The 25,345-nt window shown below is 31.9% G+C and overlaps 2 protein-coding genes across 3 annotated transcripts; one reads left to right on the top strand and one right to left on the bottom strand.

The window, feature by feature from the left end:
• Positions 1–5,770: 5,770 nt before the first annotated feature.
• LOC131603502 (phosphatidylinositol 4-phosphate 5-kinase 9-like) lies at positions 5,771–8,967 on the top strand. The gene is made up of 3 exons (XM_058875822.1): positions 5,771–5,866; positions 6,622–8,583; positions 8,725–8,967. Exons 1-3 carry the CDS (start codon positions 5,856–5,858, stop codon positions 8,756–8,758), a joined length of 2,007 nt encoding a protein of 668 aa, XP_058731805.1. The 5' UTR covers positions 5,771–5,855; the 3' UTR covers positions 8,759–8,967.
• A 21-nt stretch (positions 8,968–8,988) lies between these two features.
• Positions 8,989–18,246, bottom strand: LOC131603501 (mannosyl-oligosaccharide glucosidase GCS1-like). 2 transcript variants are annotated; one of them, XM_058875821.1, is made up of 23 exons: positions 18,064–18,246; positions 17,888–17,940; positions 17,706–17,779; positions 16,944–17,195; positions 16,568–16,742; positions 15,053–15,139; positions 14,864–14,932; positions 14,148–14,244; positions 13,695–13,777; positions 13,399–13,506; positions 12,319–12,440; positions 12,020–12,127; positions 11,863–11,936; positions 11,179–11,304; positions 11,019–11,092; positions 10,560–10,709; positions 10,434–10,484; positions 10,276–10,332; positions 10,025–10,174; positions 9,824–9,915; positions 9,616–9,725; positions 9,485–9,548; positions 8,989–9,393 (listed from the first exon to the last, which is right to left on the bottom strand). In XM_058875821.1, the coding sequence occupies exons 1-23, from the start codon at positions 18,161–18,163 to the stop codon at positions 9,249–9,251; spliced, it is 2,421 nt and encodes an 806-aa protein (XP_058731804.1). In that variant the 5' UTR covers positions 18,164–18,246; the 3' UTR covers positions 8,989–9,248. The 2 variants fall into 2 exon arrangements, with proteins under 2 accessions (XP_058731804.1, XP_058731803.1); XM_058875820.1 differs by having other exon boundaries at positions 17,888–18,246.
• Between the last annotated feature and the right edge of the window lie 7,099 nt (positions 18,247–25,345).

The raw sequence follows: 25,345 nt of genomic DNA on the forward strand, positions 1-25,345 counted from the left end.
CCACTACGCAGCAAGAGATAGGCCTGTAATCTTTAACCATGCAAGCAGTAGCAGATTTAAGAATTATGGTCACCAAGGTGTTGTTAGCAGCTCTATACAATCTATCATTATCGAAGAAATCCCACATTGTAAATATGATATCCATCTTGATGATTGACCAGGTTACTTTAAAAAATTTAGCACCAAATCCATCAATGCCTGGAGCAGTCAAGTCATTAATGGATTTCACAACATCAAAAATTTTCTTCTCAATCACTCTAGCAATTAGGATATGGCCCCTTATCAGTTCATAGGCCAGAAGGATATGGTCTTGTATGTGTTGACCTAGAACAAATGCAACCTAGTCTACATGAACAATCTCACACAAAATTTTCCCAAGTCTGTTAGCCATTACTTTGGAAATGATTTTGTACACCACTATGCAGCAAGAGATAGGCCTGTAATCTTTAACCATGCAAGCAGTAGCAGATTTAAGAATTATGGTCACCAAGGTGTTGTTAGCAGCTCTATACAATCTATCAATATCAAAGAAATCCCATATTGCAGATATGATATCCATCTTGATGATTGACCAGGTTACTTTGAAAAATTTAGCACCAAATCCATCAATGCCTGGAATAGTCAGGTCATTAATGGATTTCACAACATCAAAAATTTTCTTCTCAATCACTCTAGCAATTAGGCTGCTGTACTAATCAGCATACAACTGTCTCCTTTTCCTCATGATTGCGATGTCTATCTTCCTCAAATTAGTAGCTTTGGTACCAATCAGCTCTCTATAAAATTGCAAAGCCTCATTCTCTAACCCAACCTAGTCTTGAATGTGATTGCCATATTTATCCTTCAACAAGCCAATACTAGTTTTGTTGTATTTAGCCCTAAGAGTAACATAAAAATATGCATTGTTGCTATCTCCTAACCTAATCCAACTAATCTTAGCTCATTGCCTTAGCAACTAATTCTAAACGTTAATATATAATAATCTCATTCGTCGTCAATTGAAAAATTTATAATAACTAAATATCACAAATAATTTTATCAATATGATTTACTAGTAGTTTAAAGGTTTTTTCTTTACCCACCTTCCTATGGGGTCACCCCCAGCAAAAACCCCACTTTACCCCACTTCGGAAATGTATTTCTGAAATATTTTTTTTTCTAAATTTTTCCAAACTTCGGAAGTGCATTTCCGAAAAAATTCCAAAAATTGGGATTTTGATTAATTCGGAGATACATCTCCGAAAAAACAAAAAAAATTAAAAATCCCAAAAATTAATTTTAGGATATTAATTAATTCACATATCATAAATTTGATATAATTTATGAGTAATAAATAATAATAATTATATATTTTAATATAATTTATGAGTTATGAATAATAATTATTATATATTTATATTATGATTCATATTTTAAAATTTAAAATAATTTTAATTAAAAAAATTAAAATAATTTCACTTACAAAATGAGCTATAATTTTTTATTTATATATTTATAATAATTATTATATATTTACAAAAAAATTAAAAAAAATGAGTGTTTTAATTTATATATTTATATAATAATTATAATAATTATTATATATTTATAAAAATTATTATATATTTATATATTTATATAATAATTATTATATATTAATTATAAATAAGTTTATATATTTATATAATAATTATAAAAATTAAAAAAATGTGTTTTAATTTATAATAATTATTATATATTTATATATTATATATTTATATATTTCACTTACAAAATTAATAATTATTTTTATATATTTATATATTTCTATTCTGATTCATAATTAAAAATGAATTATAATTTTTTATTTAGTTTAAAAAAATTAAAAAAAGATTTTGTCTTAATTTTATTTAATGAATAAATTTTATATTTAACTCTATATAATTCAAAATTTACTTATGAAATTAAAATATTTTTGATTTATATAAGTTAGTAAAATAATTTTTAACTTTAAAATTGTTTAGGAAATTTTGATTCAACTTGATTTTATTGATTCACCTTCATTTTATTGATTCACCTCGATTTTATACCTATTAATTGTATTGATTCAACTTGATTTTAATTTTTTTTAGTAATTATTGAATTCTTTCGGAAGTGTATATCCGAAACATTCCAAGACCAATTTGGTCTTGGAATATTTTGGATATGCATCTCCGAAGACACCCCTCTCTCAAAAAGGGGTGTTTTCGGAAATGCATCTCCCAAAACTCAAAAAGGGGTGTTTTCGGAAATGCATCTCCCAAAACATCTTTTTTTTTCGTGTTTTCGGAAGTGCATTTCCGAAAACATTTTTTTCAATAAAAGTACGTTTTCGGAAATGTATTTCCGAAAGAAGGGATATTTTGGTAAATTCGCCAGAGGTGACTAAGAAGGTTAGGAGGTGGGTAAAAAAATTTCGAGTTTAAATTAATATATATAGTTATATTGATCGATACGTTTTAAATAAATCCAATATATATATATATATATATATATATATATATATATATATATATATATATATATATATATATATATATATATATATATATATATATATATATATGAGGAGGAGGGATCAAATTACACCAATATGTTACACTTATAGTTACACTCATTTATAACCTTTGATACTATTTTGATCTAATGGTTAGAAACAACTAATGAGTGACTCATGATTCTTACTTAAAATAGTTTTCTCCTATTTTTGGTAATAAATAATTTCCACTCTAATAAATCATAATTCCCTATTCTCATACATAAAATAGATTTTTCACATTTTTTTTTATAACTATCAAATATATTTTTTTATAACTATCAAATTTTTCTTATAACTATCACATTTTTTTTTATAACTATCAAATTATGATTCAAAGTTTAAAAGAAATTTTAAAAAAAATTCCCTTTTTTTAATTTTATTTAAATTTAATCATATTGAATTCACTTAATGTAAATAATAAAGTTGTTTCATTTTTAAATATAATATATACAAATTCACAGTGTGAAAACAAATATAATCGTATTTTAAATAATTGTGAAATTTGTTTGAAATAATGAATACACGTGTTTTTGATTATAAAATTACATTTTTTCTTAATAAATAATAAAAATAATGTATTATAATAAATATTAATAATAATCACGTAATTTATATAATTTTTTCTTAAAAATACGTGATTTTTAATATTTATCTGTAGGAAATGTTATTTTTATTAAATAATGGTATATCTCAATTTTAAACAATTGATAATTAATAAAAATTATATTCTATTAACTTATTTTAATTTTAATTTTCAAATTATACATTTTTTAATATTTATAAATAATAAACGTTATATTGAAATAATAAAAAAAATTCTGACCTTCAAACAAATTTTTTTTTTTATTTAAATAAACTTATATTTTATATACACTATAAAAATTGTTATATTTTTAAATAGTCCGTTAAAATATAAAAACTATATAAACAATAAATATAAAAACAAGCAACGATTAATGATTAACCCAAAAATATTATATAAAGTGAACAATGAAATTGATAAATTTTTGTAATCATTTTTAAACATTTTAAAAATTATTATATATATTTTTTATTTTTACATCTTTATGTGCTTATTATTCAATATTTAATAATTTATGCAAATTTTGAGCATTATTTTTTATTCTATTTAAAATTGAAACAATTTTATTATTTACTTTAATTAGTTGAATATGATTTTTTTTAAAGAAAATAAAAACGTGAATTTTATTTTAAAATAAGAATATGTTGTTTTTTTATACAGATTAATCTTGATTTTTTAAAAATATTTAGAATCACGTATTTTTTATAAAAATAAAATTTATTTATGTGTTAGAAAAAGTTGGAGAGATTTATTTAATTTTATCATAATGAATTATGATTTGATAAGATAGTAATTATATATTACCAAAAGTAGAAAAAATTATTTTAAGTAAGAATCATGAGTCACTAATTTGTTGTTTCTAACCATTGGATTAAAATAATATCAAAGGTTATAAATGAGTGTAATTATAAGTGTAACATATTGGTGTAATTTGATCCCTCCTATATATATATATATATATATATATATATATATATATATATATATATATATATATATATATATATATATATATATATATATATATATATATATATATATATATATATATATATATATATATATATATATAGGAGGGATCAAATTACACCCGAAGAGTTACACCATGAGTTACACTCGTTCAATAACTACATCTCGAATTAATATTTTTTAAATTCAACCGTTGGATTGAAACATAATATCATATAAATCATGCCTATAAAGTTTGAGCTTAATCTATAATGATTTACTAAATCATCAAGATATCTAAAGATTAACGTCAAAATGAGCTTTCATATAACGTTAATTTTGATGTAATTCAATGACATAGTAACTCATTATAGATTAAGCTCAAACTTTCTAGGTATGATCTATATGATATTATGTTTCAATCCAACGGTTGAATTTAAAAAATATTAATTCGAGATGTAGTTATTGAACGAGTGTAACTCGTGGTGTAACTCTTCGGGTGTAATTTGATCCCTCCTCATATATATATATATATATATATATATATATATATATATATATATATATATATATATATATATATATATATATATATATATATATATATAGGAGGGATCAAATTACACCCGAAGAGTTACACCACGAGTTACACTCGTTCAATAACCACATCTCGAATTAATATTTTTTAAATTCAACCGTTGGATTGAAACATAATATCATATAGATCATACCTATAAAGTTTGAGCTTAATCTATAATGATTTACTATATCATCAAGATATCCAAAGATTAACGTCAAAATGAACTTTCATATAACGTTAATTTTGATGTAATTCAATGACATAGTAAATCATTATAGATTAAGCTCAAACTTTATAGGTATGATCTATATAATATTATGTTTCAATCCAACGGTTAAATTTAAAAAATATTAATTCGAGATGTAGTTATTGAACGAGTGTAACTCGTGGTGTAACTCTTCGGGTGTAATTTGATCCCTCCTCATATATATATATTAGAAGTAAATTTTTTTAAATTGAAGTATGATAATTTTAACGAATTTGCACAATATCGCCCAACGTAGTACTCTTTTGCTTTTTTTTTTTTTTTTTTCATATCTTCTTATTCAACTGATTTTTTTCCTTATATAGCTTTATTCATGAAATCTAACATTTTTTTGCTTCTTAATTAAATTTGACAAGTTAGTTATCTTACTATTTAACTTTATATTTAATTATTTTTTAGATATATTACATTTTTTCTGGTTATATGTGATTGAGTTTTTTTTTAATACAATGGTGAGACTATTTTAAAAACATTTTATAATGTGCCTTCTAGTTATTGATTAAACATATTTTAAAAGTGTGTTGATGAAATGATCGTTCATATCATAAAAAGAATATGGAAGAATTTCAAATGAAGGCAAGAGCAGCTATAATCAATTTGAAAATAGATTGTGCTAAGTGGAATTGTAGAAGGTGTTATTTGATAATTTTAAATACAAACTTTTATGGATGGTACTAGATAGAATAATCATGATATATATACATATATATAAAATCTATTGTCTATTAAAAAAATTACAATCTAAATGAGTTATTATTATGGATTCTAATAAATATAAATATATAAAATATAAAATGCTATAAAGCCCACAATTAATAAAATAACTAAACCAATCCATTATTTTTGTTTCCTAAAATATAAACCCTAAATTATGATTATAAATAGAAGGTATAGACAATGATCGAATAGTAGAATAATCAGAGTAGAAAAGGAGATCCAGGCAATGGCAATCCGGTAAACGACTTAACTCTTGCATTTCTTTCTTCTTAGTTACGTTTTTGTTTATGTAAAAAGTTGCAATGTTAAAATGGTCTTATAAAAATTTTCATTTAATCTTTGGTCCCAAATAGTATTAAAATTGTCACTAATTCAGTTGTTAAGTAATATATTGTCGTTAAATTGCACAAGAAACCAAAAGTATTGATGAAAATTTTCAGGAAGATTATTTTTTAAAATAAATATTTTGAGAGACTAAAAACGAAATTGGAGATTTTTATGAAGACCACTGACATATTTAATTATTATTTTTATGCGTTTTCTTGCTGATCATATTGCTTGCTTCAATTATGCATCTCTACCAAGCACCAGCACTATTTTCCTCTCTATTTTGAAATATTAAAGGCATAAGAGTGAAACAATAGATTATACTTTGTTATAGTTACATTAGATTATCTATTATTTATTTAATTGCTATAGTTTTTTAAAACTGTTGTTGTGATATGATGCTGAGATATATTATTGAAAATAAGGGTTTTTGAAAGAGAAAAAAACTTCAAAGTTAGGGGAGCAAACATGTTCATATGGGTTCATATATAGTTATTTTTCTTTGTCTGTGTTTTGAGACTAATGATTGTATGTGTTTCTCATATTGCTATGCTATTGAAAGTTTGCAAGTATTTTGTTTTGTTTGGAGTAATCAATGTATTTTGTTCTCTATGAATATAGACATATATTATGATTATGATTTCATTGTTTATTGTAAAGTGTAGTTTTAAAGAGACGTTGTTTTCAAATGGAGATGTTTATATCGGTAGCTTCAAAGATAACCTTTATCATGGCAACGGAAAGTATACATGGTCAAATGGAACAATATATGAGGGTAATTGGGTTGATGGAAAGAAGTCAGGAAAAGGAAATGTCACGTGGCCATCAGGAAATAAGTATAATGGTGAATTTTATAAGAATTATCTCAATGGCAACGGAAAGTATACATGGTCAAATGGAACAATATATGAGGGTAATTGGGTTGATGGAAAGAAGTCAGGGAAAGGAGAGGTCACATGGCCATCAGGAAATAAATATGATGGTGAATTTTATAAGAATTGTTTCCATGGCAAAGGAAAGTATACATGGTCAAATGGAACAATATATGAGGGTAATTGGATTGATGGAAAGAAGTCAGGAAAAGGAGAGGTCACATGGCCATCAGGAAGTAAGTATGATGGTGAATTTTATAAGGACTGTTTCCATGGCAACGGAAAGCATACATGGTCAAATGGAACAATATATGAGGGTAATTGGGTTTATGGAGAGAAGTCAGGAAAAGGAGAGGTCACATGGCCATCAGGAAATAAGTATGATGGTGAATTTTATAAGAATTGTCTCCATGGCAAAGGAAAGTATACATGGTCAAATGGAACAATATATGAGGGTAATTGGATTGATGGAAAGAAGTCAGGAAAAGGAGAGGTATCATGGCCATCAGGAGGTAAGTATGATGGTGAATTTTATAAGGACTGTTTCCATGGCAACGGAAAGCATACATGGTCAAATGGAACAATATATGAGGGTAATTGGGTTGATGGAAAGAAGTCAGGAAAAGGAGAGGTCACATGGCCATCAGGAAATAAGTATGATGGTGAATTTTATAAGAATTGTCTTCATGGCAAAGGAAAGTATACATGGTCAAATGGAACAATATATGAGGGTAATTGGGTTGATGGAGAGAAGTCAGGAAAAGGAGAGGTCACATGGCCATCAGGAAATAAGTATGATGGTGAATTTTATAAGAATTGTCTCCATGGCAATGGAAAATATACATGGTCAAATGGAACAATATATGAGGGTAATTGGGTTGATGGAGAGAAATCAGGAAAAGGAGAGGTCACATGGCCATCAGGAAATAAGTATGATGGTGAATTTTATAAGAATTGTCTCCATGGCAATGGAAAATATACATGGTCAAATGGAACAATATATGAGGGTAATTGGTTTAATGGAGAGAAGTCAGGAAAAGGAGAGGTCACATGGCCATCAGGAAATAAATATGATGGTGAATTTTATAAGAATTGTCTCCATGGCAAAGGCACTAAAACTTGGAAGGATGGACATATCTATATTGGAAACTGGAATAAAGGTAAAAAAGATGGAGAAGGGATTATGAAGTGGGCTAATGGTAGTGTTTTTTATGGTAGTTGGTCAAATGGATTTCAGAGGTATGGAGTTTGTAGATATGCAAAGGGAGATGTCTATATCGGCAACTTCAAGAATAACCTTCACCATGGCAACGGAAAGTATACATCGTCAAATGGAGCAATATATGAGGGTGATTGGGTTGATGGAGAGATGTCAGGAAAAGGAGAGATCACATGGTCATCAGGAATTAAGTACGAGGGTGAATTCTATAAAAATTGTTGTCATGGTAAAGGCACTCAAACTTGGAAGAACGGATGTATCTATACTGGAAATTGGAATAAAGGTAAAATAGATGGAGGAGGGATAATGAAGTGGGCAAATGGTAGTGTTTTTGACGGTTGTTGGTCAAATGGACTTAAGAGGTCTGAAGTTTATAGATTTGCAAGTGGAGATGTCTACAATGGTGAATTCAAAAGTGACATTTTCGATGGGAAAAATAAACCTATCGTAAAGCAAGTAAAGAAGAGTTCACGTATATGGATATTTTTAAAGACTTTCAAATCTAAACTGGAACTTATTGTGCAACTTTGCAGCAGGTAAATTATTTAATCTTTATTGGTATTATGGAAAAACTGAAATAGCATTCATAGTTTCTAGTATTGTCAACTTTCTTTCTACTGTTTTTTATATACAAATTATTTTACAATCACAACCATGTGTTATGTTTTCCTATTCAGCGATGATGACAATATGAAAAGATCATCTCATTGATGTTCTTAACACACACTACTGAAGAACATGATGATGAGGGGAGGACCAGTTGGTACAAGAGGAGCAGACTTCACGGGGAGGATTTTAGCAGTTAGTTGTTTTTGGAGTGTTTTATGTGTTTGAACTCTAGATTTTTTTCCAATTTTAATTTTTATATTTCGTTATTCACATTTTACCTTGTTGAGTGTTAAAGATTATAGACCTATCTTATTCATATTTTCCGTTAAGTTGAGAATTTCACAACATTCATCATGGTTGTGTGAATTTTTATTTTTAGTGCTTCTAAAAATTCATTATAGCATGACAACAGTACGAACTTATAAGGTTTATTTATCAAATACAGATTATATAGATTCTTAGGGTGAATGAGTGAAATATACCTCAGAGCTGAGAAGATACTTTTATGATGTTAATACATTTCAATTACAGCCTAGCACCATATATTATCTCAATGGTAGTTGTGAATGAACTGAGAAGAGAGTTTCACCTCCTAAATTTTGTCGTACGCTTCCGCCATGATTAACACAGCAAGTGATGTCCAACCTGTAAATGGATGTGCACCTTTTCCGCTTCCTTTAATCTGATCATACTGCTCCCACAAAAATCCAGTCTGTTGATAGTTTCGCACTATGTTTCTGCAGTACCGGAGAAATACATCATTTTATAAAACTGTAACTATCTTCAACCAAGATTCATGTTGTTGTACCAAACAAAATCAAACAATACCTAATTAAATTGGTTCTCAATTCGTTGTACATGGCTTTAACTTTATCCTGATATGGCCCATTCTCTGCAAGATTCAACCTAAGCATTAGTTTTGAGAAGCAATTAATAAAGTTGAATATATGCAGATATACCTTTAGAATAATGGTGGAGTGCTGAAAGGATCCTGTAATTCATGTTTATCCAAATTGAACCTCTCCAGTATGGAGCATCATGTTCATTGTTGTATTTCATGTACAAGGAACTGGACAATAAAAAACATCATTTTATGTTCACTTTGTAATATGCTGAATAAACTCAAATTTAGTCCATTAAAAACGCATTAGAGTGTAGGCATGAGACCTTGTTTCGGCAAGAGAACGAAGTCCATATTCACTCCATAATAGGCTGCGATTTGAAATGAGTTCGAGCTGCTTCTCCAGGATCCATGATCCCTGAATAAGATAGTAAGATTAAAAAATGGCATTTTGGGAAATTAACCACACATGATCTAAATTCTTGGCATAAAAAGACATAATATTCAGAATTAAGAGCACTACTTACAGATGGAATGATTCTCCCCATGAATGGGAAGAAATTAACATAACCAATATGAGGAACCAATCTCAACACAGGGCTCTCTAAAACTTCTCGAACAAGCTGACGAGTCACATGGGCGTTTTCTGCTTTCAATTCTTTCCATTCAAGTCGAACCTAGCTTGGTTGAACATGTAAAGAAAATCTCAATCTCAGAAACGAACAGGGATGGAACAGTAATCATACTGATAGTAAACAATAATAACTGGGCGTCATACCTCTTCCGTATGATTTCCAAAATCAAAGTAAGCACCATACTCGTCGTCAAAATGCATCTGAAGGGACAAAAAGCACAAATTAGGGATGGACATAACTTCAGTAGCAAGAAACTGACTCTCTAGTGTTACCATTACCAAGCAAACATTTGATTATATACCTTGTTCAATAACTCTTGATCTGATAGCAATTTCACAGTAGAACCATAATCCTGCATCATTTCATTCAATGTGTCAAGTAAATTTGGAGATTTTTTTTCTGCCTACATTGATTTTTTAAATTGTACCTTTCCAGGTTTGGTTTCCTTATTTAACAACTCTTCAATGGAATGCATGCATTGTGCTGCAAGTAACACCCAACATCTAAGATCCAGATGGCGTTCATCTGAACTTGGGTGAGAAGCTCTCGGATAATCATCCAATCCAGAGGAAAGCGTCTGGAAGTGCCAGAAATAATGTTTTGTTAGAAGCACATATCTATGTTCAGGACAACGAAGAATTTGTCATAATAGAATCCCATTTCTACTTAATATTGACCTCAAAGAAACAACATAACCACAAGAGAGAGTAGGTTTTAGATTCATCCAAGGCATGTGTCAATGACATTCTACTTTCTAATAAGCTTAATCTTTCTGGAAAAATAAGTAAGTTCTATCATGTTGTATAGCATTCTATATAAATCTCATCAGCCATTTCCTTAGCAATAGTTTCTGTTTTTCTGTCATTTTACGAAGGCATATTAGAACCTGGGGATTTAAATTTAAATCAAGTGTTGTCCCATTGTCCCGTCCACGCCAATAGTAGCTACTCATTTGCTCCCCTGTGTTAAAAAGAGAGAGAATAAATATAAAAGATCAGAAGGAAAAAATCTGTTTCCAGCACCCCACATTGCAGTATAACGTATACCTGACTGAGTTGTATTGAGCCATTGGAACCATGCTTCTAATCGACTAAAGGCACACTCCAGGAACAGAGAGATCTCACTTCTTTCCGTCGCATTAAACTCATCATTATTCAAGCCATTGACTATACCTATAAAAACATATTTAGGTTCTCTTTGATTAGGAGATAGCTAACTAACTTTTGGTAGGATGCACAGAACAGATAGAAATAAAAAGATCAAAGTTACTACATAACTGTAAATAAGTGGTGTAAATAAAAAAAATTGTAATTATATTAGTAGTCAATTTAAATGGATGTATAATAAATTAGTACTTGTCCTATATTCACAACTAAAATATATTTATATATAAATTCGCCAGTTATTTTACGCATTTATTGTTTTCTCAAAACAATACAAGTAATGAAAAAAGCATCATAATCTAAATGATTGCTTTCCAGCAGCCCTGATACATTTTAAGATATATATTCAGTATCATCAAACTTTTGTTATCCGTTCTTTAGTTCTAAAGCAATATTTGTATATATACGCACTTCGTATAAATTGCCAAACTGTTGGCTTGCTTGAACTTGTCAATAAATTACCATAAGCTATAATTATGTTAAGGGTAAATTTTTGTAAGAAAAGCTCCGACCCAAAAAGTAGTTAGTTAACTTAAGAGTCTTTATATAATGGTATAGATGATATACCCCTTAATGCTAAAAACAAAGTTGGAGGGTTTGCATTTGTTGGATGCTGAGGAACATATTCCTCTGGAATCTTACTGCAAGTACAGAAAAACATGTCACAAGGATATTTACAAAGACTGCTGCCACCATTTGAAGAAAAAAAAGTAAAATACTAAACCTTAGTGCTTCAGCCCCCAGAATTTGTTCTCGTGGTATCCATCCATCAATGTTCATCAAATCTAACCAGTGTCCAATGATATCCAATGAAATATGAATATCCCAGCGCCTGCTTAATGTGCATGAGTGCAAATAAAGCAAATTTTACTGACCAAATATGATGTGTTTGTTAAATAATACCAGTATGTCTTGCACAGTCAAGATAATACAGCACTTTGGAGAATTTTACACAAGAACAATACTAATAGTGTTTGTGATGGTGGTCATGGATTAATATATTGCTAGCATTGGAAAACTAACCAGATTACAAGTTGATGAAAACCTTCATCCCATAAAAATCCTCTTGGGAAGATTGGTCGACATGGTACAGCCGTGTAAAGCTCAGCAGACCAATATGATAGATAAGCATCATGTTCTCTATGCTGCAAACAAAAACAACCCACTCTGAATCCTAAGTTACGTACGGACATCTTTCTTTAAGTTTAATAAAGCATAGTAATAATATGACTGTATATAGAAAAGAAAAAACTAGACCCACTGACTGAAATTAATTTAAAGAATAGCAAGGCCACACTGATAGATGAGAAGTTTCATAAGTTGTCAGGTTAATGACTGCAGACTGATACTGACAAAGAAACTAACACCAGATATCTATCCGAGGATGTAATAATCTATCTGAAAAGGGAAAATTTGTTTCTCCCACAAAGAGATTAATTAAATGATAGGTAAATGTTTTGCAATATCTAGCCTAATTTGACTTCTCTAATGAGCCAGAGAATGGCCACCTATCATATGGATTTAATTAGAGGAGCTTCTGTGCATGATAACAGTTGAGGCTAAGAAGCCTTTGGGTGTATACGGTTGTGGTGGTTTATATGTAAATTGATTCCAATTTGAAGCTTCTGAGAGAAAAGGCAACAAGAGCAAGGTTTTTCAGCGGTGTGCAATGCAGTTATTTGGTGCTTATAGTTAGAGATGTATGCCACAATTTTCAAGAATAATTTGTTCGGCTCATAGTCTGGTAAAATGGTCATATGCTCCTTATATCTTAGATAATAGCTATTTCTATGTGATTTCTTTTCTAAACATCAGCATGGATTTTTAGTTAATAAGCTTGTCTTGGTTTTCTGTACGTATAAATTCATTTCTTGAAGCACTTGAAGAAATTTTCAATTTAGTAAGAGTTCAGTCCTTTATTGGTTAGAAATCTCCGTCCTTGTACTTTTTTTCTGTTGTCTCTAAATTTAATACTTTACCAAGACTAAATAAATCACATGAAAGATAACTATGAAATTAATGATAATCATATCACTTATATGATATTAAAGAGTGGCATACTTTTCAATAAAGACTATTAACAAAAATAAAGTAAAATCTTACATCAAGGGTTCTTGACTGAGCAATTTTTGACTGGCCATAGAAGTAGCCGATGCCACCTAATAAGCTTCCAACAGCATACTTACCAACAGAAATGGATTCTGAATCCACCTGAAAATCCACTCGTACAATAAAGGATTTACTTCTACCAAGCGTATATGTGACATGTCTAAGTGAATTTACCCAATTATATGAAACTTGAGAGATGCATAATAGTTTTGAAAAACGAAACAGGGATACATCCTTAAATTAGAGAAAGTTAAATAAAAGAATAAGTTAAAGGGCAATGAACTCGGTACCTTCTCAGCCAAATTGAAAGTTTTCTCAATCTTTTCATCAAATGTTTGTTCTTTATATTTCAGTTCATTGGACAGTGAGGCTCCTAACATTGAGCAGAGAAACAAACAATTACACATTGACTAAGAACATTGACCTTAACTAAATATTAGTGAAGAATAGCCTAGTTCTCTTTAAAACAAAATAATATTGAAACATTAAATATCTAAAGAGTCGAAAACCAAAAATGAATTTGAACACAAAATAGATATATCTTCAAAATTTTAAGTCACTACATTAATGAACACAATTGTATAAATCCCCATGTTATTTGTAAGTTTGTTAAGGATTTCAAAGAAAAGAACCACCCTTGCAACAAAGTAAATAACTAAGTTTGTTCTCCCTTCTCATGAAAGAACATAAATATACACACCATTTAAAATAAATAAAAAACACTATACAAAAGTGGTTAGAACCTGTAAGACTATTGACACGCTCTTCTACACTAGAACTTTCTGAATCAGTTCCTGAGATAAGTGCAATATCTGTAGTGAAAGGAAAGCCACCAATAATCTGCAGCATGAAGTAAAAAAAGGGAGGATTAAATATGATTTTTGCCCCTATAAAATGAGAAAAGTTTGCTTTTGGTATGTGTCAATTTTTGTTTTGGGTATCAACCCTCTTTGCAATTATTGTTGTCAGTCCTTGTAAAATGAAAATTTTTTGGTTTTCGTCCTTTCAATTATTTTCCTTTTGGTTTCATCCCTTTAAATCATAAATCAACAAAAATAAGGGTATCAAAAGTGCATTGAGTATTAAAAAATTAGGGAAGTTACGTGACATCATGGCACCACTGATATTATTGGATGATCGAGTGAGTGACTTTAGACACAGAGAGTTTATGGATGCCATATTAGAGTCGGGACCAAAAATAGTGATTTCATATTGTAGGGATGAAAACCAAGGGATTTTTGTTGTGACGACCAATGCCAAAACTCACTGACTTTATATAGACCAAAAAAACATATTAAATTCAAAACAAAAAAAAATTAGCACGAGTGAGTGGCACTGACCGTAAAATCAAAATAGATGCTTTCAACAGACAATTAGATTGTGTGTCTACACAGACACTCATATATGTGTGAACAAGTTTTATTATGATGGGTCTCAAAAAGTGCATATGTTCTGTTACCTGAAAAACTAACACATTTGGAGAATCATCTATTGAGTCAGATAGCTGCATTTGAGCATGGTTTCTTGTCTACCAAGACATGCACATAAGTAGAGATATCAGCAAAACCCTCAAAAGTTTTATAACCATATCTTATGTTACATGAAAATTGTATCATTAGATAAATTGACTTGAAATGCCGTAACATACTTGTGATGCAAGGTTTTCCTCAACAAGATCGGACAAATTGTGAAAGTGAGATGTGTGAAATCCAGAGTAATGCAGTTTCAGATCGTCCTGGAAAAGAAAACCATAAGAAAGTAAATAATGGGATTAGGCATTACATTACAGATAATCAAGAATGAAATATAGGTCTGAAAACTTGCATCTAGACATATAAGAAACTAAATAAAAACACACTATATGTGCTGAGCTATGTAGAGATATCCCTTATGTCCTCTATATAAATATTCCCTCATTCCTCGTTCATTTTCTCTAATGTAAGTATTAATTAGGAAAGATTATAAGAAGATATAGGCTGTAGTTACCGGATTTAATCCCTATAATCAAGGGATTATAATTGTGCGTTTATCACTATAAAAACCACAAGGCTAAGAATTAATCTGTCAAGCAATTCAATATCAATTTTATGGTCCTATTCAAGTTGGTATCAAAGCAGCATTGAGGTTGTTCACTGTTAACAAAATGAGAAAGTTGGTCATGAATCTGGAGGTCATCTTCAATCTTCGTCATGTAAATGTATGGGACATACCCGAGACAAGTGAGCGTGGTTTGGAAGATTTAGTACAGTTCTTTAGAGGTTTGAAATGATTTGCAATGAAACCAACAATTTGGTGTTTGTTAAACATTCCTCCACGAACCAGTACATATTTATCTCTTGTTGCATGGTCTGTCATTCCAGGAGATAACTGCAATGATGTTTAATGTCTCAAGCAGCATTTGTTTAAGAATGTTAACCGAGATATTTCCTTCGAATTGTAGTAGCTCAATCAAAGGCAAGGGTTGCCATCTCTTAGAGGAAGTATGCCACTGATGTTTTGGAAGAAACTAGGATGTTGACGATAAGTCAATTGACATGACTTCTGATTGGGAGGACCTTTTGCTGACCTTAGTAGATATTGAAGACTGGTTAGGAAGTTTAAACATTCATACTATAACTAAACTTGACATAGCCCTTTCTTTGTAAACTTACAGTAAATTCCTTAATTCTCCTCGCAATAGTCATTGGGATGTAGCGGTTCGAATCTTGATATATTAAAGATCTTCACTACAAGAATTAATTTATAAGAGCATGGGTCATACCAATGTTGCAGCAAATACATATGCATATTAGGCTGGATGCCCCAATTATCACTCAACCACTAGTTGTTATGTTCTTCTTAGCGAAGGGAATGTAATTGCTACAATCCATCGGAGAGACAGATTAACAAGCTATGACTCTTATACTACATTTGAACTTATTAGTTTGAAAGTTGAAACAACTATTTTGAGAGTTAAAGCTTTGCAAATTAGAGATGAGACTCATTTGTATCATACGGTAGCATGATATTTTGCACCTAATCAAGTCTTCCTTGAGCAGACTAAATGAGATTGAATGTCAATCTATCTACAAGCAAGGAAACATAAGCTCAAAAAATACATCTAATGGTAGTAAAATCAAGATATACTTGAATATTCAACCATAATACCATTTCCTAGCATTACCGTTGACTTTAAATGTAGCTGCCAGTCTCCAATGTCAGTTCGAGAGCCAGATGCAAGTAAAGAACTCTCGCGAATGTTCAATTTTTCTCTACCTACATCAAGAACATTACCACCTTCATCAGCCAGATAGAAAAAGAGCTGTCCGCCTTTCCCAAATTCCTCATTCCACTTAGACCTGGGGTTTGACCACAAGAACAAAGCTGTTCATTTGATAAAAAGCATTCAATATAGCAATACTGAGAGCTGCGGATAGTCATACATGGGAACAAATCCTTCACTACCTACTTTTCATCAAGGAAAAACCAGAAACAAAGTACTTCTGCCATAATACTTATACGAAAAATGATTTGATTTTGAAGTTAATAGCATCACTTACTTATCAATCTGCACATCAATTCGAACTGCCCAGTCGCCTCCAAAACCGCTGCCATCCCCATTTGATTTTAAGAACTCAGTAGTCAAGATCAGGCCATGGTCAACTAATACTTGATGCCCATAATCACGTCCATTATGCTTTATCCAACCATAAGCACTTAATTCATCCTCATGTTTGCAGACGTGCCTCAAGTGATTACTACCATCTTTCACACCAATCCACATTAATCCAGCCATCAAAGATTGTGGAGTCCTGACATAAACACACAAACACGCCCCACAAAAAACAGAAAAAATGTGAGAAAGTCAAATGATGCTGAAAATGGCATGTCACACACACAATCTAAACTAGATATATAGACACAAATCTATATGGAATAAACCATTATTTTAGTCCCTAAAGCATCACTATACTTTCAATTTAGTACGTAAATTATATGAAATTCGTCACTTTAGTCCCTGCTATTTATATGTTAGAAATTAACATGACTGATTTTCATATGATTTAGGAACTAAAATGAAAAATCTCAGAAACCTTAGAGACTGTTTATCATTTTTAAATACTTTAGTATGTGATTAGTATGTTAGTTGTTATGTTAGTATTTTCGCCTCGAACCTAGTCTTTTAACTCCTTTACTCCTAGTGTGCTTTACCCAGCTACCAATCGAGCTGGCATTCGAGAGGGTGATACTCTATTGACTAAATTGACGGTTTATTCAATTTATATATGAGCATTATTTGCAAGCATAAATCATCCAAATACCTTGCACGGATTCCAAGATAGAGATGAGGACGATAAGTTCCCCAATACAAACTCTCCTTGTGCTCACCTTGAAACTGCAATATCACCGAACCAATTAATTCACATCAACCAAATTTACGAAAGCATAAAAATAAAAAGAAAGTAAGATAAAGAGTGATCAAAATTATGAAGTTGAAGTTGACCTGAGGAAGGTCCATGATCTTTGGCGCGGGAAATGGCGTAACGACGCGAGGTTCTGCAACGGAATTAAAAAAGTGACGAATGAGAAACAACGTGATGAAGAAGAAGGTGATTGCAATAAGCGCTTTGATTTTGAAACTTTCGAACAACGGAATAGAGTTTCCGTGTTTGCTTCTACCTGTGTGAGGGTTAGAACTTTCATGGAGAGAATCGGCGTCGGGTTCAGGGGAGGAGGATCGGAGTCTGTTACGAGCGGTTGTTCTTTCGGCTCCGATCATTTTTGGTGAATCGTTGACTGACGGGGAAGAACGGAGTTAGCAGTTTGCAGTGTAACTAACGACTACTTACAGTGTTAGCACTTTGGAATAGAAGAAGTTTAATAATGGAAACAGAAAAGGAATATAGTTTTATAGTGGATGGATTGGTCCATGATCTTTGGCGCGCGAGACACAAATTAAAAAATTAAATATAAAAATTGTATTTTTTTTGTTAGGTTTTTAACAACTTTGGCGCCAAAAATCGAAGATATTTTAGTAATTTTTTATTTATATTTTTACTTATTTGTTTATATATTTATTTATTTTTATCTCATTACTTTGTTATTTTTTCTTTTAAATAATAAAATAATAATTCCACTAACTTTTTCAAACTAACCACCAACTAATTTTTAATTTTACATTTGTTTATTGCTAAAATTTTCTAACTTAAAATACTAGCTATCTCACTAATTTGGCATTTGTTCTTTTAATTAATAAAATAATCATTCCACTAACTTTTTAAAACTACCCACTAACTATTTACTATTTTTATATTTATTTATCTATAATTAAATTTTTCTAAAATAAAATATTAACTATGTTTTCTTATTTTTATTTATTTTTTAATTTTCGTTTTTATGAAACACTAACTCATGTTTTAAATAACCACTAAGTAGACACGTTTTTTTAAAGAATTTTTCTTTACCCATTTCCCTATGGGGGTCACCCCCAGCGAAAAACCAAAACTGCCCCTGCTTCGAAGATTCATCTCCGAAGTTTTTTTTTTTTTGAATTTTTTTTAACTTCGGAAATGCATCTCCGAAGTTAAAAAAATTTAAAAACGTGAATATTTTCGGAAGTTCATTTCCGAAAATATTCCTGCATATACAAATTTCTCTCCTTCACTATTTCATCATTTTTCTCCAAAACATCTCAAAACCCTCTCCAAAACCCAATCAATCTCCATCCATTTTTCGCCCTAAAATCAAGTTTCAAACCGTTGATCACGTTAAAGGGAGCATAGAAAGCTACAATTTCAGGTAAACATCACTCATTTCATCCCCTATTTCACTACATTGATTGATAAATTTTATGCTGAAACTGATATGGTTCGGAAGTTCATTTCCGAAATATATTACCTAATAAATTTCGGAAATGAACTTCCGAAATATGCCCTGGCAGTTAAAAAAAAACAGTTTTGGCCAATTTTGCTAATTTATTCATTTGTTAGGTATGGTGCATCCGGACAACATCGTGCGAGACGATGGAGTATTAGTTCCGGAAATTGTCAACGTTAATAACGATCTGGTTATTGACGTTACTCCTATGATCAATGCGGTCGATGTTCGGCAACATTTTACAAATGATCGGAGCTTCGGTAGTCGCGAACAATTGATTGATTGGGTTCGGAAGGAAGCTAATAAACATGGATTTGAAATTGTTATTTTAAGGTCGGACAACGGAAATAGTAGGCGGAAAGCTTTCGTTGTTTTGAATTGCGAACGGGGTGGTAGTTATGTACAATCAAACCGGGTGCTAAAACACGAGGACACGGGATCGAGAAAGTGCGGGTGTCCGTTTAAGTTGCGTGCTACTCTGAGGGTTGATGATTTGTGGCGGTTAACCGTAATTTGTGGAATTCATAATCATGCCTTGGATGTCAAGTTACACGGACATCCAATGGCGTGTCGTTTGTCCCGCGAAGAGAGGAATGTGATATCGGACCTAACGATAGTCAAAGTGGCGCCTCGCAACATACTTGCCGATTTGAAGCGTAAGAATCCGGATAGCGTTTCAAATATCAAGCAAGTTTACAATGAACAGCACAATCTCAAAGTATTGAATATGGGCCCTCGGTCGGAAATGCAACAACTTTTGAAACTACTAGGCGATAACAAATATGTTTCAAGCTTCCGAACCTCCGAGGATAAAGTTACGGTGCGTGATATTTTTTGGACTCATCCCGAAAGTATCAAATTATTCAACACATTTCCAACCGTTCTAGTCATGGATTCGACGTACAAGACAAACAAATATAGGCTTCTGCTTCTAGAGATAGTCGGTGTGACCTCGACGGACAAGACTTATTCGGTGGGGTTTGCTTTTTTGGAGTGTGAAAAAGAAGACAACTTTACGTGGGCCTTGGGAATTTGCAAGTCTTTGTTAGTTAATCAAGAGGTTATGCCAAATGTCATTGTCACCGATCGGGACAATGCTTTGATGAATGCGGTCGATAACGTCTTCCCGACATCTACCGCTTTACTTTGCCGGTATCACATAACTTGCAACGTGAGAAGCAAGTTGAAACCCGCGGTTGGGACAAAAGATAGGCCGGATGAAAATGGTAAAGTTGTCAAAGCCGGTGTTGTGGTTGATAGGATAATGGCGGCATGGAGGGAAATTTTGGATGCATACTCCGAAGAGGTGTATACCGAGAAATTGTTACACTTTAGGTTTTTGTGTGGTTCCATTAAGACTTTTTGTCATTACGTCGAATCCACCATTCTTGACAAAGTTAGAGAAAAAGTCGTGTGCGCTTAGACAAATCGGGTTAGACATCTTGGTTGCACCACGACTAACCGAGTTGAATCCGCACATGCGGTCTTCAAGAGGTGGTTGGGTGATAGCAAGGGAGATTTGTGTCGGGGATGGGACACCGTCAACCAAATGCTCCAAAATCAACACAATGAAATTCAAACATCGTTCGGTCGGAGCAAGACGGTTATGGAACACCGGTATAAGGGCCAAATTCTATTCTCCCAATTGATTTACAACATATCTCAAACGGGTTTGAATTTTTTGTTTCATGAAGCTAAGCGGTCGGAGACCACGGGGACGGATAGTTCATTATGTGGGTGCACCATTAGAAAGACATGCGGCCTTCCATGTGCTTGTATACTTGCAAAAAAGAAAAAGTTGAATTCACCCATACGCATGGATGAGGTAGCCGACCATTGGAAGAAACTTCGTTTTGATGATTTTGACCCGCCGAAAGAAAATGACTCCAAAATCACCATCTCCGACGAGTTGGAAGTGATAATGGAGAAGTTTGCTAAAGCGGACGACACAACAAAAATGCATATAAAAGAACAATTGCGAAAGATCGCATTTCCGGAGACCGCCGATTTGAAACCGCATCTCAACCGGTTAAGACGAAAGGTGCACCGAAAAAGTCCAAAATTACACAAGATGACACGTCAACAAAACGATCTCCTTCCTATTTTGAACATGTTGATGCATCGTTCCCGGAAATTCATGAGACACCTAAGTCCAAGTTTAGTGGTAACAAAGGTGCCCGTATTTCGAAGCCACCTCGCACACCGCCGATAAAAAAATCACCCATTGTCTACATTGATGATATGCCACTTTTTATGCACAAATATATCGATAACATCGTTGATGTTGGAGGCGACGGAAATTGTGGATATCGGGCCGTTGCGGGTTTGCTCGGTAAAGGGGAAAATAATCACACTTTAGTCCGACGGGAACTTATTGCGGAGTTGACTTCGTATCGGGACATCTACGGCGGACTATATGAAAATCAAGAAAAGTTTGCGAAAATTCATGATTCACTTGTTCCATCACTTACCGGTATCGCTCCGGTCTCGAAGTGGATGTCATTCCCCGATATGGGTCATCTAATATCAAGTGCATATGATATTGTATGCGTCGATTTGACGAGGTTTGGACTAAGTGAGACTTTCTTTCCACTTCATAGTCGACCGCCATTGGACTCGTCGGGCCGGATCATATGCATCGGGTATCTACGATCGCGGCACTTCGTCCAAGTGTTTTTGAAACCGGGGTGTCCTATACCGGCTACTTGTTGTCAATGGACCGCACATCGTTCAAATGAGGCGGAGACTTGGCCGGATCCTTTCGTTTCAAGAATGGCGGAGTTTGAAGAAATGATGAGCCAAGAGCGCGAGCAAAATAGAGAGCGGTCGAAGAACGTGCCTATTTTGGACTTAGGATCCACCGATTGGTTCGGTGAATTTTAATTCGTTCCGGATCGTTTTTGGTTTGTAATGACCATTTTTGTATGTATTGTTGTTTATCATGTAAAATCGGACCGATTCAATACACATATAATATAAGTATGTTTTATGTCATCTTTGTCTAATTTATGTTTAATGTACCTTCCATTTGTTCAATTTACACAACACATTAAGCAATCAACAAAATGCAAAATTTATGTCTGTTTCTGCATAATTTGGAAATGAACTTCCGAAATATACATCTCTGCCTCCTATTTTCGGAAGTTCATTTCCGAAAAGTCCCCTGAGGCAGGATAAGGTTTGTTGGGTCATCAATGCTCCAATAAGTCTATAAATACTACACACTCTTCTTCATCCTCTTCACACCACAAAACACAAATGACACAAACCCACCCCCACCTAGCATTCGTCTACTTTGAAACCGGCTACCCGATGCCGTTCCAATTTCGCTTCTCGCGCGACACGCCGTTTGCGGAGTTGATAACGTCGCTTAACACGCTTTTGCACTATCCCGAGAATCGAAAGGTTGTCAAGCTCGAGTACCGCTCGCCATCGCTTAACGACGAGGGAGGCATTAAGTTCACGCCTTTTGAGATCAAGAACGACGAAGATTTAGCGGTTTTGTGGACAACGTTCGACCGATTTTCTTCGAAAGGCCCGATCGAGTTGGACGCGAAACTTCAAAGATCGGCGGACGACGTTATCAAAATGTTGACTCATCCCCACCTACCCGTGTTCAACAATATGTAACTTTAATTTTCAGTAATATTATCGTTGTAATCTTCACCCGATTAAATAAAGCGAATCGTTGTTGTTTTTCATTTTTCTTCTGTCCAGACATAAATTCGGAGGTTCATTTCTGAATTCCCTCAAGGGGGGTGCGTTCGGAGATGAACTTCCGAAAACACCACATTTTCTGAAAAGTAACTTTATTTCGGAGATGCATCTCCGAAATCAATATTTTATATTAAAAAAAACACGTTTTCGGAGATAGATTTCCGAAAACACCTTTTTTTACAAAAAAAGTACCTTTTCGGAAATGAACTTCCGAAACAAGGGGTAGTGTGGTAAATTCACCAGGGGTGGGCAAGAAGGTTAGGAGGTGGGTGAAGAAATTTTCTTTTTTAAATTTAAAATTAGAGCATAAAGGTAGTGCAATATTAGTGTAAAATAGTTTACACGGTCACTGCATTACAATCTTTAAAAAAAAAATTTATATATGATTTAAAGAAAAAGTCAAACTTCTACAAAAATTAACGATTATGATTTTACATTGTCAGTGTATTTTCACTAAATTCTTAAAATTATTAGTTATACTCATTTTTTTAAAAAATAATTATCATTATTCTTTTTTTAATAATAATTTTTAATTGTCATTATTTATTATTTTTTAATAATTCTGTAATATTTTAAAATTATTAGTTATCATTATTTTTTTCACAATCTTTGATAAACATTTTTAGATATCTATCACAAAACATTTTGATCAACTCGGGCACACATAAAAAATGAATGAATAAAAAATTAGTTTATGGAATGTATCGCAAGTAGTTTTAATTTAATTATCTAAATTTTAAAATAAGTAAAAGTGTATTATTAAACGTGTATGTGATTAGTTTAAGTTGTTGGTTGTTTAATCTTGGTCACTAACTTTTTAATGGTGAAATATGTTAATTGTTGAAATTATAGATTTTGAAAAGTCATTTCAACTCACACATATAAATTGAACTACTTCATCCATCCAATTAATATTTGTAGTGTATTTAATTTTAGAGTAGTGCTATTTAGTACGAAGGAATTTGAAGAAGAAATGCAAGAATGAATATGTGTCACTATTTTAGTGGAGAATTTTAAATTAATTTTAAATTTAACTTCCTTTTTAATAGGAATCATGGGGTTGTGGTGATAATGGATGGTTATGATTTATTCTTACATTTCTTATTTTTCTATTTTCTTACTAATAAGCATTTTCCTTAATTTTATGTATGTAACAAGAGTTGAACATGTATGTGATTACTGGATATCTTTTGTTCTCTACAAATATTTCACAATTTATCCATTTATGATAAGTTAACTCTTCTAAATATGATAGTTTTTTTTTTATGCATTTGCAATTCATTTCAGAGAAACGTTTCATAAGTTCTTTAGCGTTTCTAAAACAAATATTTTCACAAGAAAAAGAACAAAATATATAGTGTTGGCAATATCTTGAACAAATTTTATTGTATACCATTTAAGTAACAAATGAAGGTTATTCTAAAATAACAACTTCAACATTATCATGTGGGATAAATTTTTGGAGCATAAAAAATATTTTGTTCAAGATAAAAAGCATCCAAAAGACTGATGCGTACGAGTTTGGAACAGAGCGACTACATATAAGTTAGGTACAGGGGCGGATCTATAGCCCAGCCAGCCCGGGCACGCGCCCGGGCTCAACCCCTCCTTTCGTTGTATACTCCCCCACCTAATAGTCGATTTTTAGACAATACTAGGGGCAAAATTAATAATTTTTAGACAAAGTATAGGGCAAAATTAGTAAAAATAGAGGGCAAAATTTTTAGACAAAATCAATGGCAAATTTTTTAGACAAAATCAAGGGCAAAATTAGTAGAAATAGAGTATAAAATTAGTAAAAATAAAGTGTAAAATTTTTGCCCAGGCTCCCTAAAATTTCTGGCTCCGCCACTGGTTAGGTATATGGTATAAATTTATTAATAAGTGCTTTTATAGTAAAATCTCATTATATATTCCCTCGATTATTTGAGAAATCGAAGGACTAGGTGATTTGATTTACAAATAAAATAATAAACAAAATTTTCTAGGGTCATGAACTTTTTTTATCCTCGATTTTGTCCAAAAACTGAGGGATAAGATGATTTGTTAAATATAGGCGCTTTTGGTTCTAAATAATTAAAACTTAAAATTGTAGAAGGTGGGAATCGAAACTCAAATTCTGAGTCATATTTTATGTCGATTTTGAGTAAAATGAGGTATAAGATATCATTTTTTAAAAAAAGATTAGCGAATAATGGCGTGTTCCAGATCATTTAGCCTCGAATTTTGAATGGCTGAAGTGAAAGATTTGTCATAAAATGTATTATTTGTACTTTGTAGTAATGAACACAAATACCTTAAACATTACACTTACATACAAAGTTCTTCAACTCACATGAGTAGGTCCTCTAAACCACCATAATAGACA

This window comes from Vicia villosa, linkage group LG5 (genome assembly GCF_029867415.1).
Source record: "Vicia villosa cultivar HV-30 ecotype Madison, WI linkage group LG5, Vvil1.0, whole genome shotgun sequence".
Taxonomy (NCBI): Eukaryota; Viridiplantae; Streptophyta; class Magnoliopsida; order Fabales; family Fabaceae; genus Vicia; species Vicia villosa.